This window comes from Syngnathus typhle, linkage group LG2 (assembly GCF_033458585.1).
Source record: "Syngnathus typhle isolate RoL2023-S1 ecotype Sweden linkage group LG2, RoL_Styp_1.0, whole genome shotgun sequence".
Taxonomy (NCBI): domain Eukaryota; kingdom Metazoa; phylum Chordata; class Actinopteri; order Syngnathiformes; family Syngnathidae; genus Syngnathus; species Syngnathus typhle.
The window spans coordinates 19,920,351-19,934,072 of NC_083739.1; the positions used below are offsets into that span (position 1 = coordinate 19,920,351).

General features: G+C 40.2%; 2 protein-coding genes across 3 annotated transcripts; both read left to right on the plus strand.

The window, feature by feature from the left end:
- Positions 1–1,321: 1,321 nt before the first annotated feature.
- Positions 1,322–5,909, plus strand: fam50a (family with sequence similarity 50 member A). The gene is made up of 13 exons (XM_061265159.1): positions 1,322–1,605; positions 1,749–1,833; positions 1,980–2,079; positions 2,194–2,357; positions 2,981–3,057; positions 3,742–3,808; positions 3,922–3,983; positions 4,053–4,129; positions 4,412–4,466; positions 4,553–4,601; positions 5,161–5,231; positions 5,303–5,413; positions 5,752–5,909. The coding sequence occupies exons 1-13, from the start codon at positions 1,495–1,497 to the stop codon at positions 5,758–5,760; spliced, it is 1,038 nt and encodes a 345-aa protein (XP_061121143.1). The 5' UTR covers positions 1,322–1,494; the 3' UTR covers positions 5,761–5,909.
- Positions 5,910–6,031: 122 nt separating this feature from the next.
- Positions 6,032–13,662, plus strand: si:ch211-207e14.4 (interleukin-17 receptor D). 2 transcript variants are annotated; one of them, XM_061265087.1, is made up of 12 exons: positions 6,032–6,255; positions 7,223–7,307; positions 7,945–8,103; positions 8,811–8,929; positions 9,606–9,729; positions 10,086–10,124; positions 10,352–10,497; positions 10,608–10,682; positions 10,906–10,966; positions 11,182–11,316; positions 11,397–11,572; positions 12,241–13,662. In XM_061265087.1, exons 1-12 carry the CDS (start codon positions 6,124–6,126, stop codon positions 12,721–12,723), a joined length of 1,734 nt encoding a protein of 577 aa, XP_061121071.1. In that variant the 5' UTR covers positions 6,032–6,123; the 3' UTR covers positions 12,724–13,662. The 2 variants fall into 2 exon arrangements, with proteins under 2 accessions (XP_061121071.1, XP_061121077.1); XM_061265093.1 differs by having other exon boundaries at positions 11,185–11,316.
- The last annotated feature ends 60 nt before the right edge of the window (positions 13,663–13,722 follow it).

A 13,722-nucleotide genomic window follows, 5' to 3' on the forward strand; every position in this document is an offset into this window, starting at 1 on the left:
TGTATCACAGCAGGACATCTCTGTCTACATGTGATGTTACCCAACAATATGCCTATTTAACTGACAAAACATAACCCATTGCACAATTTCCAGTTCTTATTCACCACTGCAACAACAAACATCCATCCATTTTCTGTACCACTACTCGGATAGGCTCCAGGACTCGCGCGACCATCATGGGGACAAGCGTTACACAAAATGGATGGATGGATGGACGAATAATAATAATATATCATTATTATTATCCATCCATCCATCTTCCGTACCGCTTAGTCCCCACTGGGGTCGCGGGCGTGCTGGAGCCTATCCCAGCCGTCATCGGGCAGTAGGCGGGGGACACCCTGAACCGGTTGCCAGCCAATCGCAGGGCACACAGAGACAAACAACCATTTGCACTCACACTCACACCTAGGGACAATTTGGAGTGCTCAATCGGCCTACCAAGCATGTTTTTGGGATGTGGGAGGAAACCGGAGTGCCCGGAGAAAACCCACACGGGCCCGGGGAGAACATGCAAACTCCACACAGGGAGGGCCGGAGGTGGAATCGAACCCGCACCCTCCTAACTGTGAGGCGGACGTGCTACCCAAGTGCGCCACCGAGCCGCCGTTCATTATTATTATTATGATAATAAACATGTATATAATATAATAATATACCGACATTATTATTATTATTATTATTATTATTATTATTATTATTATTATTATTATTATTATTATTATTATTATTATTATTATTATTATTATTATTATTATGACCATTGTGTAGTAGTAATAATAATAATAATAGTAATAATAATAATAAACGTAGGCAAAGGCCTTCACACAATTTATTTAGATTGACTTTATATACGTACTGGACTACTAGTCTGTGAACATCCATCCATCCATCCATTTTCTGTACCGCTTAGTCCCCACTGGGGTCGCGGGCGTGCTGGAGCCTATCCCAGCCGTCATCGGGCAGTAGGCGGGGGACACCCTGAACCGGTTGCCAGCCAATCGCAGGGCACACAGAGACAAACAACCATTTGCACTCGCACTCACACCTAGGGACAATTTGGAGTGTTCAATCAGCCTACCAAGCATGTTTTGGGGATGTGGGAGGAAACCGGAGTGCCCGGAGAAAACCCACGCGGGCCCGGGGAGAACATGCAAACTCCACACAGGGAGGGCCGCAGGTGGAATCGAACCCGCACCCTCCTAACTGTGAGGCGGACGTGCTACAGTCTGTGAACATGTTCCCGAAAAATATTGATGTTCCTGCGTTTAATAGTCGTAATTACGAGCATTTATGCAGTACATGAAGGCAACATCTCATGAACCCAGCATGCATCTCGCGGTCGCCATTATTGTTGTGCTCCGAGAAAATCGAGTTTCAGATTGCGGAGGAAAATTGATTTGTTTTTATTTATCCAACATTTGTGCATCTTTTGCTTCAGATATTTGCAATCTCACTTGTGTTGACGTAACATTTAAGAAAGAATAAAGCAACATGGCTCAATACAAAGGAGCCGCCAGCGAGGCTGGAAGAGCAATGCAGCTGATGAAAAAACGAGAAAAGGAGAGAGAACAACTTGAACAACTGAAACAGAGGATCGCAGAGGTTTGTAACGCTTACATTTACAAAACAACCATTAATGTTGTCCGAAATGGTTGCATTAGCTGTACGAGGCAGCTTTAACCTGGACCAATGCCTATCCACAGCCATGTGTGTATGTTTTGCATTCTGTGTGATCCATCCTGCAGGACAATATGGTCAAGTCCAACATCGACAAGAAGTTCTCAGCTCACTATGACGCTGTGGAGGCAGAGTTGAAGTCCAGCACAGTTGGTATGCAAATCGTTGTTCAGAATCCATCTAACAAGTAAAGACATAGTTGCATGCATGCCTTCTCTAATACTTCTACATGGTAATTCATTCTACAAAATGATCCTGGTGGATGAAGTCTGTTTTTCCATTTCTATTGATTTGATTAGGTTTGGTGACATTGAATGACATGAAAGCCAAGCAGGAGGCTCTTGTGAAGGAGCGTGAGAAGCAGCTGGCCAAGAAGGAGCAATCCAAGGAGCTCCAGCTGTGAGTTCAAAAGCTTGTGTTGTGAATTCACGATGCAGTAATGATCCAAGAGCCATTTGTTCTTTGCATGGTGTTTGTCATGTTGTTCATCCCGCTGTCCTCATCACTTTTCAGCAAGCTTGAGAAGCAGAAGGAAAAAAAGAGAAAAGAAGAACAGAAAAGAAAAATTGCCAGTTTATCATTTAATCCTGAAAATGACGGTGACGATGACAATGAAGAAGAGGAGGATGAAAAGGAAGAGGAGGAGGAAGAAGAAGAGGAGGAGGAGGAGCAGGAGTGTGAGTTCTTGGTTAAGGGTTCCTAAAATAGAACTGTTGCTCAAGTATGAACGCTGTCTGCCATTACAATCATTGTGTTGCCGTTCTGTGAATCTGGTACAGAATGTTTGCATCCATCAAACCTAGTACATCATGATTCAAAAGTTTGGACTTGCCCGGACAATGTCATTAAATTGAAAGCACCCGATTTTTCATATACGCTTCAATTCAAAAGTAATGAGATCGTTAAGAAAGGCACAATTTTACCACTATGTCTGAACTATTTTTTAAACACTATTTTGAAAATATACCCCACAAATAGTGCTTGTTCACCAAAGGAAGATATATTTAGTATAGGAGTAATCTAAAAGTAATTAAAAGCATATGTCACATTACTTCATTATTATAGTACTTGGACGTTACTATCTCCATTTTTTCAAAGGTAACTAATAACTGTACGGGAATTCATTTTAAAAGTAAGCCCTCCCCACCTGGATTGGATTCGTATTTCCTAGCCGTAGCAGTGCAGCCCTAATAAAAACACAGTGTCTGTTTGTTTTCATGGCTGAAGCGTGTATTTATTTTTTTCCTGTGTCATAAACAACTCTCACTTGTACTATATAAAAAGGTCTCTTCTCTTACAGATGTCCCCGTAAAGAAGAAGAAGCTAGGAAAAAATCCAGACGTGGACACAAGTTTCCTTCCTGATCGTGACCGAGAGGTGGGGTTGAATAGTTTCATGTTAATTTGAGCTACGTTCACTTGAAATGATTTCCTTGTTTCTTGTTGCTCCGCCTCAAAGGACAACATTTAGTCAATGAGTGTAGTTGCTGGAAGTCATTACAGGTTGCATTTACTTTCACAAAATACCTCAGCTGAGGCGCCTCCTCTTTTTCCACAGACGAATAAAATGTGGAGCCACTTGCGATGTAACGTCACCTTACCGCCCACAGACAAAGGGAAAGAGTGGAAAGTCAAACGTCAAATTTCCAAAACAACTATTAAACAATCCCAGGAATGCTGCAGTACTGCTACACCCAGATGTGGTATTTTAACATGCAGATGAGTGCAAAATAATGAGTTAATAGGGTTCACCAGTAGGCACCAGGTACCCCGCTGGCGTGTTCTAAATATAGCTCATTTGATCTGGACTGGGGACCAATCCACGGTGTACTTTGCCTGAGACCCAAACTCGGCTCCAGCTCACCCGCCTTTGTACCACTTGTTAATTATAAAATATGTATATATATATTACTGATGAACAAGCGCTGGCTTGTTGTTTGTGGACAAATAATTCAGCGATATTATTCAAATGTTGTATAAGTAAATGTCTTAAAAGTCCTTAACCTCACAATGCTCCCTCAAAGGAAACCTTTTGTTTTTGTTTGTGAATTTTTGTGTTCAGGAGGAGGAGAATCGACTCAGAGAGGAGTTAAGGCAGGAGTGGGAGCTCAAGCAAGAAAAAATCAAGAGTGAGTATCAAAAAGCACCAAACTATCTCCTAGACCTTTGCAATCATTTACTGTCAGTTTTGTCTTCATCATGCATGAGCACGCATTGATGCATTAAATATGGTTGCTTTCAGGCGAGGAGATTGAGATTACGTTCAGTTACTGGGATGGATCTGGCCATCGCAAGACAGTCAAGGTGGCGCATGGCCCACGTTAAAAATCTTCAAACGGTTTCCTTTTTCATGCTCTTTATTTTTGCCATCAGATGAAGAAAGGAAACACTATGCAGAACTTTCTGCAGAGGGCCCTGGAAGTCCTAAGGAAGGACTTCAGTGAGCTCAGGTCTGTTTAGAACAACATTTGCAGATTTGTGTTGTTAATGCTTCATGTAGACAGATATTACCGTTTTCTTTTTTTTATTACAATTTTTTTTTTTTGTAAGGTAGGATCAAGAGACACATTGGGGTGCCAGCTTTTGAAAATTGTTACTTGGCACGTCCTGTATAGATATTAGATATAGAATTGTTCAACATTTATTCAGGTCTAGTTTCCAGAGATGTCAGGTGGATCCAGGAGAACTGGACATGTGCTAAGCATTGCTACAAAGCATTGTTCTCTGTGCAGGTCTGCTGGAGTTGAGCAGCTGATGTATATTAAAGAGGATCTGATCATCCCGCATGTAAGTGACCCTTCATTAGTTTACACAATAAATACGTACCTTTACTAAAAAAAAAAAATGACATCCCACCTCTCTGCTGCTTTTAGCACCACAGCTTTTACGACTTCATCGTGACAAAAGCCAGGGGCAAATCAGGTACGTTAACTGAAGTCAACTAACTGTTTGGAACCGGAATGCTGGCAGTGCCAGCATGAGGAAAACAAATTAATTGCTGTCCTCAGATCCATACAAGGTCTCAATCATATGAAGAGAAACTCTGGTAGGGAAAAAATGGTAATTGATCAAGGTATCATGTAATGCAGTGATGGGTGCCTGGCGGCCCACAACCACACTCTGGTTATTTTGCCACTGTTGGCAAAATTTTGAAATTTATAAACCATCTTAACAACTATCAATGACTAAAACAGTTGTACTCACCTGTTGACTTGTTGGCAAAATATAGTCATTTATAAACCATCTTAACAAATATCAATCACTAAAACATTTGTACTCACCTGTTGTTGCATAAGACATTTTCTTTTTACCTTGAACTTTCCTTTTTGGTAAGTGTTGGTCTTCTCGCCACATCACTTGAATTAACTGTAGTTTCAATCCAGTCTTAAATAAATGCCATTGTTTACAGTCCTGTTTTCCCTACTTGCGTGTGGGTTATTTCATGTGTTTATTTAAAAAACTTTTGTTTTTACTCCAACAGGACCACTCTTCAGCTTTGATGTCCATGATGATATCCGTCTGGTCAATGACGCCACTGTAGAGAAAGATGAGGTACGGACAATTGTTAGCAGCGTGTAACGGAATAGTTAGCTTTGTTTCTATTTCATCTCTTTGTCCTTAAGTCTCACGCAGGTAAAGTAGTGCTGAGGAGCTGGTACGAGAAGAACAAGCACATCTTCCCCGCTAGCCGCTGGGAGCCGTACGACCCTGAGAAGAAATGGGACAAGTATACGGTGAGTTTTGTTGTCCTGCACAAGTTTTCGAGTATCATTTGGAATTTGCTCCTACTTTCTGGAACAAATTTAGCAGCCGTAGTGGTCAGCTAGTTTAAAAAATGCACAAGAGGCCAAGAGGTATGTCATGAAAAGAATGCCGTTCCTGTCAGTTTTTTCATGCTGGCCTTGACCTGAGGGCATTGACTACAAATGTGGCACCCCCTCATGAGTTTCTTGGTGTTTTGGCACGCTTCGGGAATATGCAACAGAGGTCAAATCCCATGTCTGGCTGCTGTCAATTGGCAGTTTGGTTGGCTTTCCAACATAACACTTTATTCCCTGTTTTGTTTTTCCAGATCCGGTGAAGCTGCAGTGACCTTCTGTATTATAGCCTATCCCTCCTGCGCCCTTTTAGAATTGATCACAATTACCCCAAAGTGACCTCAAACATTCATTGTATCCCATGTAAACTCACATATGTAAATATTGCTGATTAAATTCAACCTGTAAAAGACTTTTTGTTTAATGCGGCTTTTTTTGAGCTGTGGGTGGGTGGGTGTTTGTGTGGTATGATTGCTCAAGAAATCACACCACAAAACATGCTCCACCTTCTTCCTCATGACACCACACCCACTGCACTGATTTCTCCTTCCAGCAGCCATTCTAACTCATAAAAAGGAGCTCTTGAGTAGACTTTGCCAAATAGAAGACGCTCATTGCGCATCGTGATGGCTCTGAAGATTTGGATGACAGCAATGATTTTCTCCCATGTGTTTGCATCTTGTCACCTTGACCAGTTTCATGATAATTTGACCACAGCGATCGCTCCTCAGGATTGCAGCCTAAAGTGTATCCGCCAGGTGAGACCACTGCAGGCCCCTTGACTTAATTGCATGGTTGTTGTGTTGAATTTTGCCACGATGAAATAATCACAAATTACACTAATGCTGACTCCGTCTTCAGTATATGTAATAAGTGCTTTAACAGTGTGTTGAATGTTTTGATTTTTCATTGTTCATTTTAAAAATGTTTCAATAATATTCAAAAAATATAAGTTCAATGTTACATGGGTCGCGCCTTACAGGACATTCTATTATTACACTGTCCCTTTCAGTGAAAAAAATAAGTTTATCAGGGGACACATTGTTTTCACATACTGTATAGTATCCAAATCTCTAGGACACGTCAGCCCTTAAAATGGGTTGAATCTCTTTAGAATGTGACAGTAGTGTTGTAAAGACCACACCAACTGAGACCACAATATTAAGACTAGAATGTTGAGACAAGACCAAGACAATGGCTGGGTTGTACCAACAAGCTTTTTAATCAAGGACGAGCTGCTGTGGAAGATTCATAAAAATCACGTGTATAAGGAGTTGAATGACTTTGATTCCGAGATGAGACTGATACCCAATACGAAGTGTTGTTAAAACCGGTTTTGAGAAGTGCAACGCCACGTGAAAGCGCACCACTTGCTGTGGATTAAATGAGGTAATGCGTTGTCATGCAAGAAAATATTTTTAGTCTTCAAAGACATTCTGGCGACCTGATAATTGAGAGCCATATTATGCTTACAAGAACAACTACTATGAACTTGTTTTTAACAGCTCGTATGACGTGTGTTTTGTAGAATCAGTATGTATAGAAGTTGAATGGTGAGCTGATCTGTAGATGTGTTGTTGATATGGTGATTGTCTGGCACCCAATCAACAGCTGGCTTATAGCTTCCTTGTTTTTTGAGTCAGTGTTTATGACAGGAATATGCGATTTTACCTCAACGATAGAAAAAAGTCCACTAAGAATTAATTGCATTTCTGCCACCTACAGGGAGGAACAGGGTGTGAATACTGCAGAATAAGCAATGACGATCTGAACAATGCACTGGGCCTGACCTCCAAAAATCAGTTGGGAAGTAAGTGGGACTCGTTTTGTTTACATTCAAGATTCAAGAGTTTTTATTCACCATGTTTGAGCGTACCAAACAAGGAATCTGACTTTGGTAAATCATAGCGTCTGTTCAACATTTAGGTGACTAACAACACTCAGGACATGTGAAAAAGGGCAAATATTCTCAAACATCCCCTGATCTTACCTCATTACCTCAGACATCAACATATTTGAGACTCATGCACAGTATATGAGTCACTTCTGTTTTATTTTGTTGTATTATTATTATCCATCCATTCATTATCCGGCCGCTTTATTCTCACAAGGGTCGCGGGATCCTACCCCAGCGGTCTTTGGGCGGTAGGCGAGGTACACTCTGAACCGGTCGCCAGCCACACATAGACGAACAACCGTTCGCACTCACACCTAATTAGTAGTGGTCAATCGGCCTACCATGCATGACTTTGGTATACGGGAGGAAACCGGAGAATCCGGGGGAAACCCACGCAGGCACGAGGACAACATGCAAACTCTACACAGGAAGGCCAGAGCCCAGAATTGAACCCAGGACCACGAATGCTGTCTCTTTGGGTGAAAATTATTGTTGCAATGTTGCAAATGTGAAAGTCTAAGCATTTTGTATACCTACTTTGCCACCATAGGTTGCATCCCCTGGCCATGTTTCACGCTGTTGGGTGAAGAAGACCCTGGCATCTGTCAACACTACGTTGATCCGCCCACTGATTTGCATGTTGATTTTTTACCCGATCCGGATCCCAATTCAGATTCCATCGTTGTGTCCTGGAAGCCGAGCCAATATGGTGAGTTGACCTATATGTAAACACGCACATACGCCTAATCTTGTCCTCCATGGTTTGTTAAAAGCTCTGTCCTTTAGAGTATGCTTTAAAATAATAAATCATCATGTCAGACATGTCTGACAGGACTGTACCTCACCCACCTGCAGATATTTCTGCTTGACACCGGCAAGATTTATTACAAATCAGCTAATGAGCATGCTGTTGCTTCTTCTTATGTGAGACACTGCACTTTGGGACATTATACAAATTTACCAGAAGTTTAACAATGATTGGAAAAGCGTAACTAGGAACTCCTACTCTTACTTTTACTACCAATAACAACAGCATGCAGGATATCAAATTGATGAAGGATTTTGTCTTGAAATCACAAGACACCTCAGTTTTTTGTTATTAAAACTATGTGAGAGTACCCAACATGGGTCGAACCTCTTTTTTGAGGTCATGGCATTTGCTGCCAAGGGGTAGTTTGGACTTTAGATCATTGACTTCCTAGCCATGAAGAGCGAAATATCAATCAATAGAGCTACCTACGAGGGCCCACTCTATTCTTTAATCCAGCCCGCTTCGCTTTCTTACTACCAAGAGACCTGTAATATTTGTTGTATTTTAATCCATGTTTATTTATCTCTTTAGATAATTAGATTGACTCTATTGTAAATAACGTGATTTTTTACAATACATATTGTTTATTTTCCCCTTTGCTGCAGGTATTGCCTTCCTCCGAGGCTTCCAGGTGACCGTGCAACCCTTGTCAGGTTCCAGTGCTGGCTGTCAGCTCTTTCTTTTCCAGCGAAACCTCACACTCTCAGCTTCGCACTCTGAAATGGTATTTATCATGCTGCGTGAGAAACCAATAAAAGCAATCAAGTTGTTTTTCTTCATTCTTGGTCTGTTAACTGGTTGCACAGCATGTTGATGAAGTAACTGGTTTATCTGGTTTAGCTCCAGACTTTGGAGTTGCGTGCTTTGAAGATGAAACCGTTAAAATTATGATACATAAACTTTGTGGGTGGTGCTACTTTAGTTTATCAAATGTTTTAAAGGAATATTTGAATGAAATCACAACTCTTGTATTGGAAGAGAAATATAAATAAATATAAAGTCATAAAAAATAAAAACCTGGCCCAAAAAATCTGGAGAAATCTGCTGATTTGATTCCATTTTATCCAATTTTGAATCCAGAGTTTTCATCTGGTTGAAGAGTAATTCCAAAGTATTGTTCGTTGCTTGGTTCGTTGCCTGGTACTTTTTTGGCCCCATTGCGCCAAAATGTTCTTCTGTCTCTCTTCCCTCGTACAAATGAAGCTAGTTTGTATTTAGTAATTTGTATTTTACATGTCTGTGTGTCTATATACCGTTATTTCTCAGTTTGCAGCAATAACCTTGAGAGCAGAACAGAGAGCGTCCTACCCTCTCGGCTGCTAGAACTGAACGTTACTTACATAAAGATGTACATAATTTTTTAAAATAAACTACTCATGACTGCGGTTGTCCTCTTTCAGGTCTACAAGTCGGATCCTTTTCCCGGCCTCCCCCTCGGGTCCAAATATGCCATCACTGTGATGGCAGTGCCGGTGCCTGAGAGGTGGGAGCGCTTCTATCGCAGCAAGATCTTCTCTACACGCTGTAAGACACACACGCACACTTGCTCTCTCACACGGTAATACTCAATATTTGAGGTTATCATTCACAGAACTGTGCAGGCAGTCGGGACAGTGGAAATAAATAAGCAATGTAAAACATGTTTAGTGATGTATTCATTTTCCAGTTAATTTTTTTTTTTAAATTAAATATATAATGACACCAGAGTTGGATTAAGAGCCCCACACCCAGTTGTGAACCTCAACAAGCTTATTGCTTTAAAAAAAAAAAAAGTCATGAGCGCAGCAACGTGATTGCCAAAGACTTTTGTACAGTCCTGTACGTATTTATGTTACAAGTAAGATGGAGCATTTAATAATGACCATTTTGCAATTTTACAGCATGTGCAGAGAAAAATGGATTTCAGCAGTGTAAAGCAGGTGAGGAAACAAAGACTCATCTTCAATTTTCCACATTTTACAACAAAATGTAAAACATGCTAAAGTTAAGTACTGCGCAGGATAACCTTATTTTGAATGTTGTTTTGAAATTAGACCAAGCAGCAGCGTAACAAAATGGATAGTGTTAATATTTTCACAGTATTTTTTTTAACGTTTACTTCATCGTTAGATTTAGATTTCTGTAAAATTGTTGCTTGTGGTTGTAGACTGGTATCCAAAAAACGTTGCGGTGCAGCAGAAAGGATCCGTGATCACCGTCACGTTCAACCTGGCGCCGCCTAACTTGGGCATTACAAGCTACTTCTCATATTGCTCAGCAAACGGCAAGACCACGTACATGGAGATAGCACCTGTGAGTGACATTGTTTCAACATGCACCCGTTACAGAGTTAACAACGCTCAGATTTATTTCTATATTTATTTATCATATTTATTTATTTAATCGATTTTATATTTCTTCAGGATTTTTCCAGAAACCGAACACATCACAGCTTTGCGCTCAGAGATCTCAAAGAAGGTGCCAACTACACATGTGAGGTAAAATGACATTGATGAAATTGATGAAATTGATCCGATCTATGCACACTATCTAGAATAATGTAGTCATTAAAGCACTTGTTTTGGAGGTGAAGACTGGTGGAATATACAGTATATACAATATATAGTATATAGTCTTGTGTTTTCTGTGATTTAGATACTCACGAGAACACGTTCCACACATTCAATGTGAATAATTATCTTGATAACCTTTATGTAACAGATAGCTGCAAACGAAGTGGATGCCATGAGGAAATTATTCAAATTTCAAGTCAAGCCACAAGGTGTGTATTTATTATTAAATTCCCTTCAAATGGTGATGCAACTTCACACGGTTAATGCTCATTTTATGTTGTGTAATTATTGTTGCCCACAACATGATCTCAACTAGTTTTGGCAACAAAGACAAAAAAATAATAATTAATCGAGCGCGATATCGTCAATGCTGAGGTTAAAGTGTCTTGTGTTGTGAAACTAACATACACTTTCCTGCCCTCAGAAGTTGGCTCAACAGGTCCCAGCTGGACTATGGCCATTCCTGTGGGTTTTGCTGTAGTGGCCATTTTTATTATTGTGTGGGTTGTTCTCGCACGGATGCCCTGCGTACAAAAGAAACAGATTTACATCAAACCAGGTGCAAAAAGCTAAAAGTTAAAACACTTGAACTGACATTGTAAGAGTACAAATCAAATTATTTTGCTATGTTGTTTTAAGATGAGTTTATAAAGCAGCAAGAAGAAGTGAAGGCCCAGGAGGAAGTGATGATACTGGCTGACAACCGGACGAGCCCTCCTCGTCTTCTGATATGCTACAGCAGTAACGATGGGCCCGCCCACGTCAATGTGGTCATGAAGCTCGGAGCCTTCATGCAGCAACACATGGCGACTCAGGTAGTGTACTTGACCTTTAGTTTCAAGCCTGCAACAGCAAAAAAGATAGACTTTAGTTGAAATACATACAGTACGTGGATTGGTGTTGATTTCGGAACACTGGCTGTGTTTTCATAATAAAAAAAATGGTGGGGCAGCAACCAGTGAGGAAGGCCTACATACCAGTGTAATTACTTTTTCTCACAGTGTACACATCATTATAAAAACCTTACAGCTTAAACGTTTTTAAACTGTTATTACTAATCTGAGTATTGATTTATTATTATATTTTCCGTCACTAGTGGTGTAGCGGTACATTTGCTGTTCACATTGTGTCATGCAGCAACACATTGTGTTCTAAAGAAAAAAGTTACAAATATTTTTAACAAGATATTTTAATTTCAATATTGTGATAGTACAATATTTTTTTCTCACTGTTACCATACTGTCAGAATTGAATATGGGTTTATGCAAAATCCTCTGGTTTTGGTTGGTTATTTCCCTCCTGCCCTAAATCCAGAATAATAATTGGCCATAACTTTTTAACAGATTTGGATATGATCGGTCTATATTTTAGGTATGTACCAAGAACAGATGAATAGGTTTTGGTTATAATCTGGGTTGGAGATTAGTGTGTAAATCTGTCCGATCTTATTGAATGTAATTGTAGTTATCTGTTCCCACTCAAGGTGTGTCTGGACCTTTGGGATTCTCTGGGGATTGCCGAAGAAGGAAGCATGGCGTGGTATTGTAATCGGATCCAAGAGAGCGACTTTGTCTTGGTTATTTGTTCCAAGGGTCTTTGTCGCAAAAGCGGACGTTCAGAACACGGTCTCTTGGACTCTGAGGTGATGGTCAGCCTCATCGGAGCAGAAGTGGGACGAGCAAAATCTGACGGCAGAGACCTCTCCAAGTATATGGCAGCCATTTTTAATTACTCAGAGGAGGCAGATATCCCCACTGAACTAGGCCTGGTGTCCCGCTACAGGCTGACCACTGACTTGATGTTGCTTTTCTCCCAACTCCACCAAGTCCGCCTTCACACTCCGGGCCGCTATGTTAAGATAAATAATATCTCAGAGGAAGACTTCACCATGTCATATGCTGGACAGGCTTTGCAAGAAGCGATCAGAGACTCAGAGAAGGCAATGAAGGAAGAGAAAGAGATTTGACCATTAGGAGAAAGGCAGAGAAGGAAATACAAAGGCAAAGGAGAAATGAATAAGAGAATGCTTTTGCCCTCTCTCTGCTAATATTCATTATATTTTTTGGTAGACTCACGGTCCAGTCAACATTTTCACTCCAACTATATAAACAAACACAAAAATCGATCAAAAAAACATTTAGTCCACTCCATACTGGCTGAAGTTAATGACCTGGAATAGACTGGCCGAAGTGATTGACAGCCCCAAACTTCTCATAGCAGGCTAAGATAAGTATGTAAGAAGCTAAACTGTTTCCCATGGACAGTATGCTTTTATCTCAGTAGTGCGCTTTGACCTAACAAAATGTGTAGATATGCTGTAAATTGTAGTTAGGTATGTGCACCCAAACATAATCAAACCTAATCAAAAACATTAACATTTGCTATTGTATTTAAAAAATTAAAAGAAGCAAATGGAACTATGTTGGGATAATTTAAGTCTATAAATAAGCTATCAGTGGTGTACTTAATGGAAGAATATTTGTTTTACCTCAAAATATGAGTATGATTGTGTGAATTGTGTTTTTTATCAATTGTGAGTAGATGTCATGTTTGTGGACAGCAAGTACCTGTTTGAACTTTGACTTGTTTGATTTTAATCCATGTATTGCCAAAATTGAAATGGTACTATTAGGAACAATTCACACAGACTCGTTTTTGCTATTGCACGATAGTCCTTGTGTAGCATATAATGCCTCAAAAATGGTTTCTCTTGAGACTGTGCACTATGCATTTTGTACTTTTGATGTAGCTCACTTAAGATCCTCATGTGTAGAATGTATGTAGAGGAGACAAGATTTATAATGTATTGAAATAACACATTTTGCATATGCATATGTATCATATTTTGTAAATAGCATTTATTATTGCTTTTCTACCCAATATCTAATAAAGTAAAAGCCATGTCCCTCGTGCGCATTCAATGTGTCGTGACAATCACAACATAACATCGAGTTTTGATTTTCAT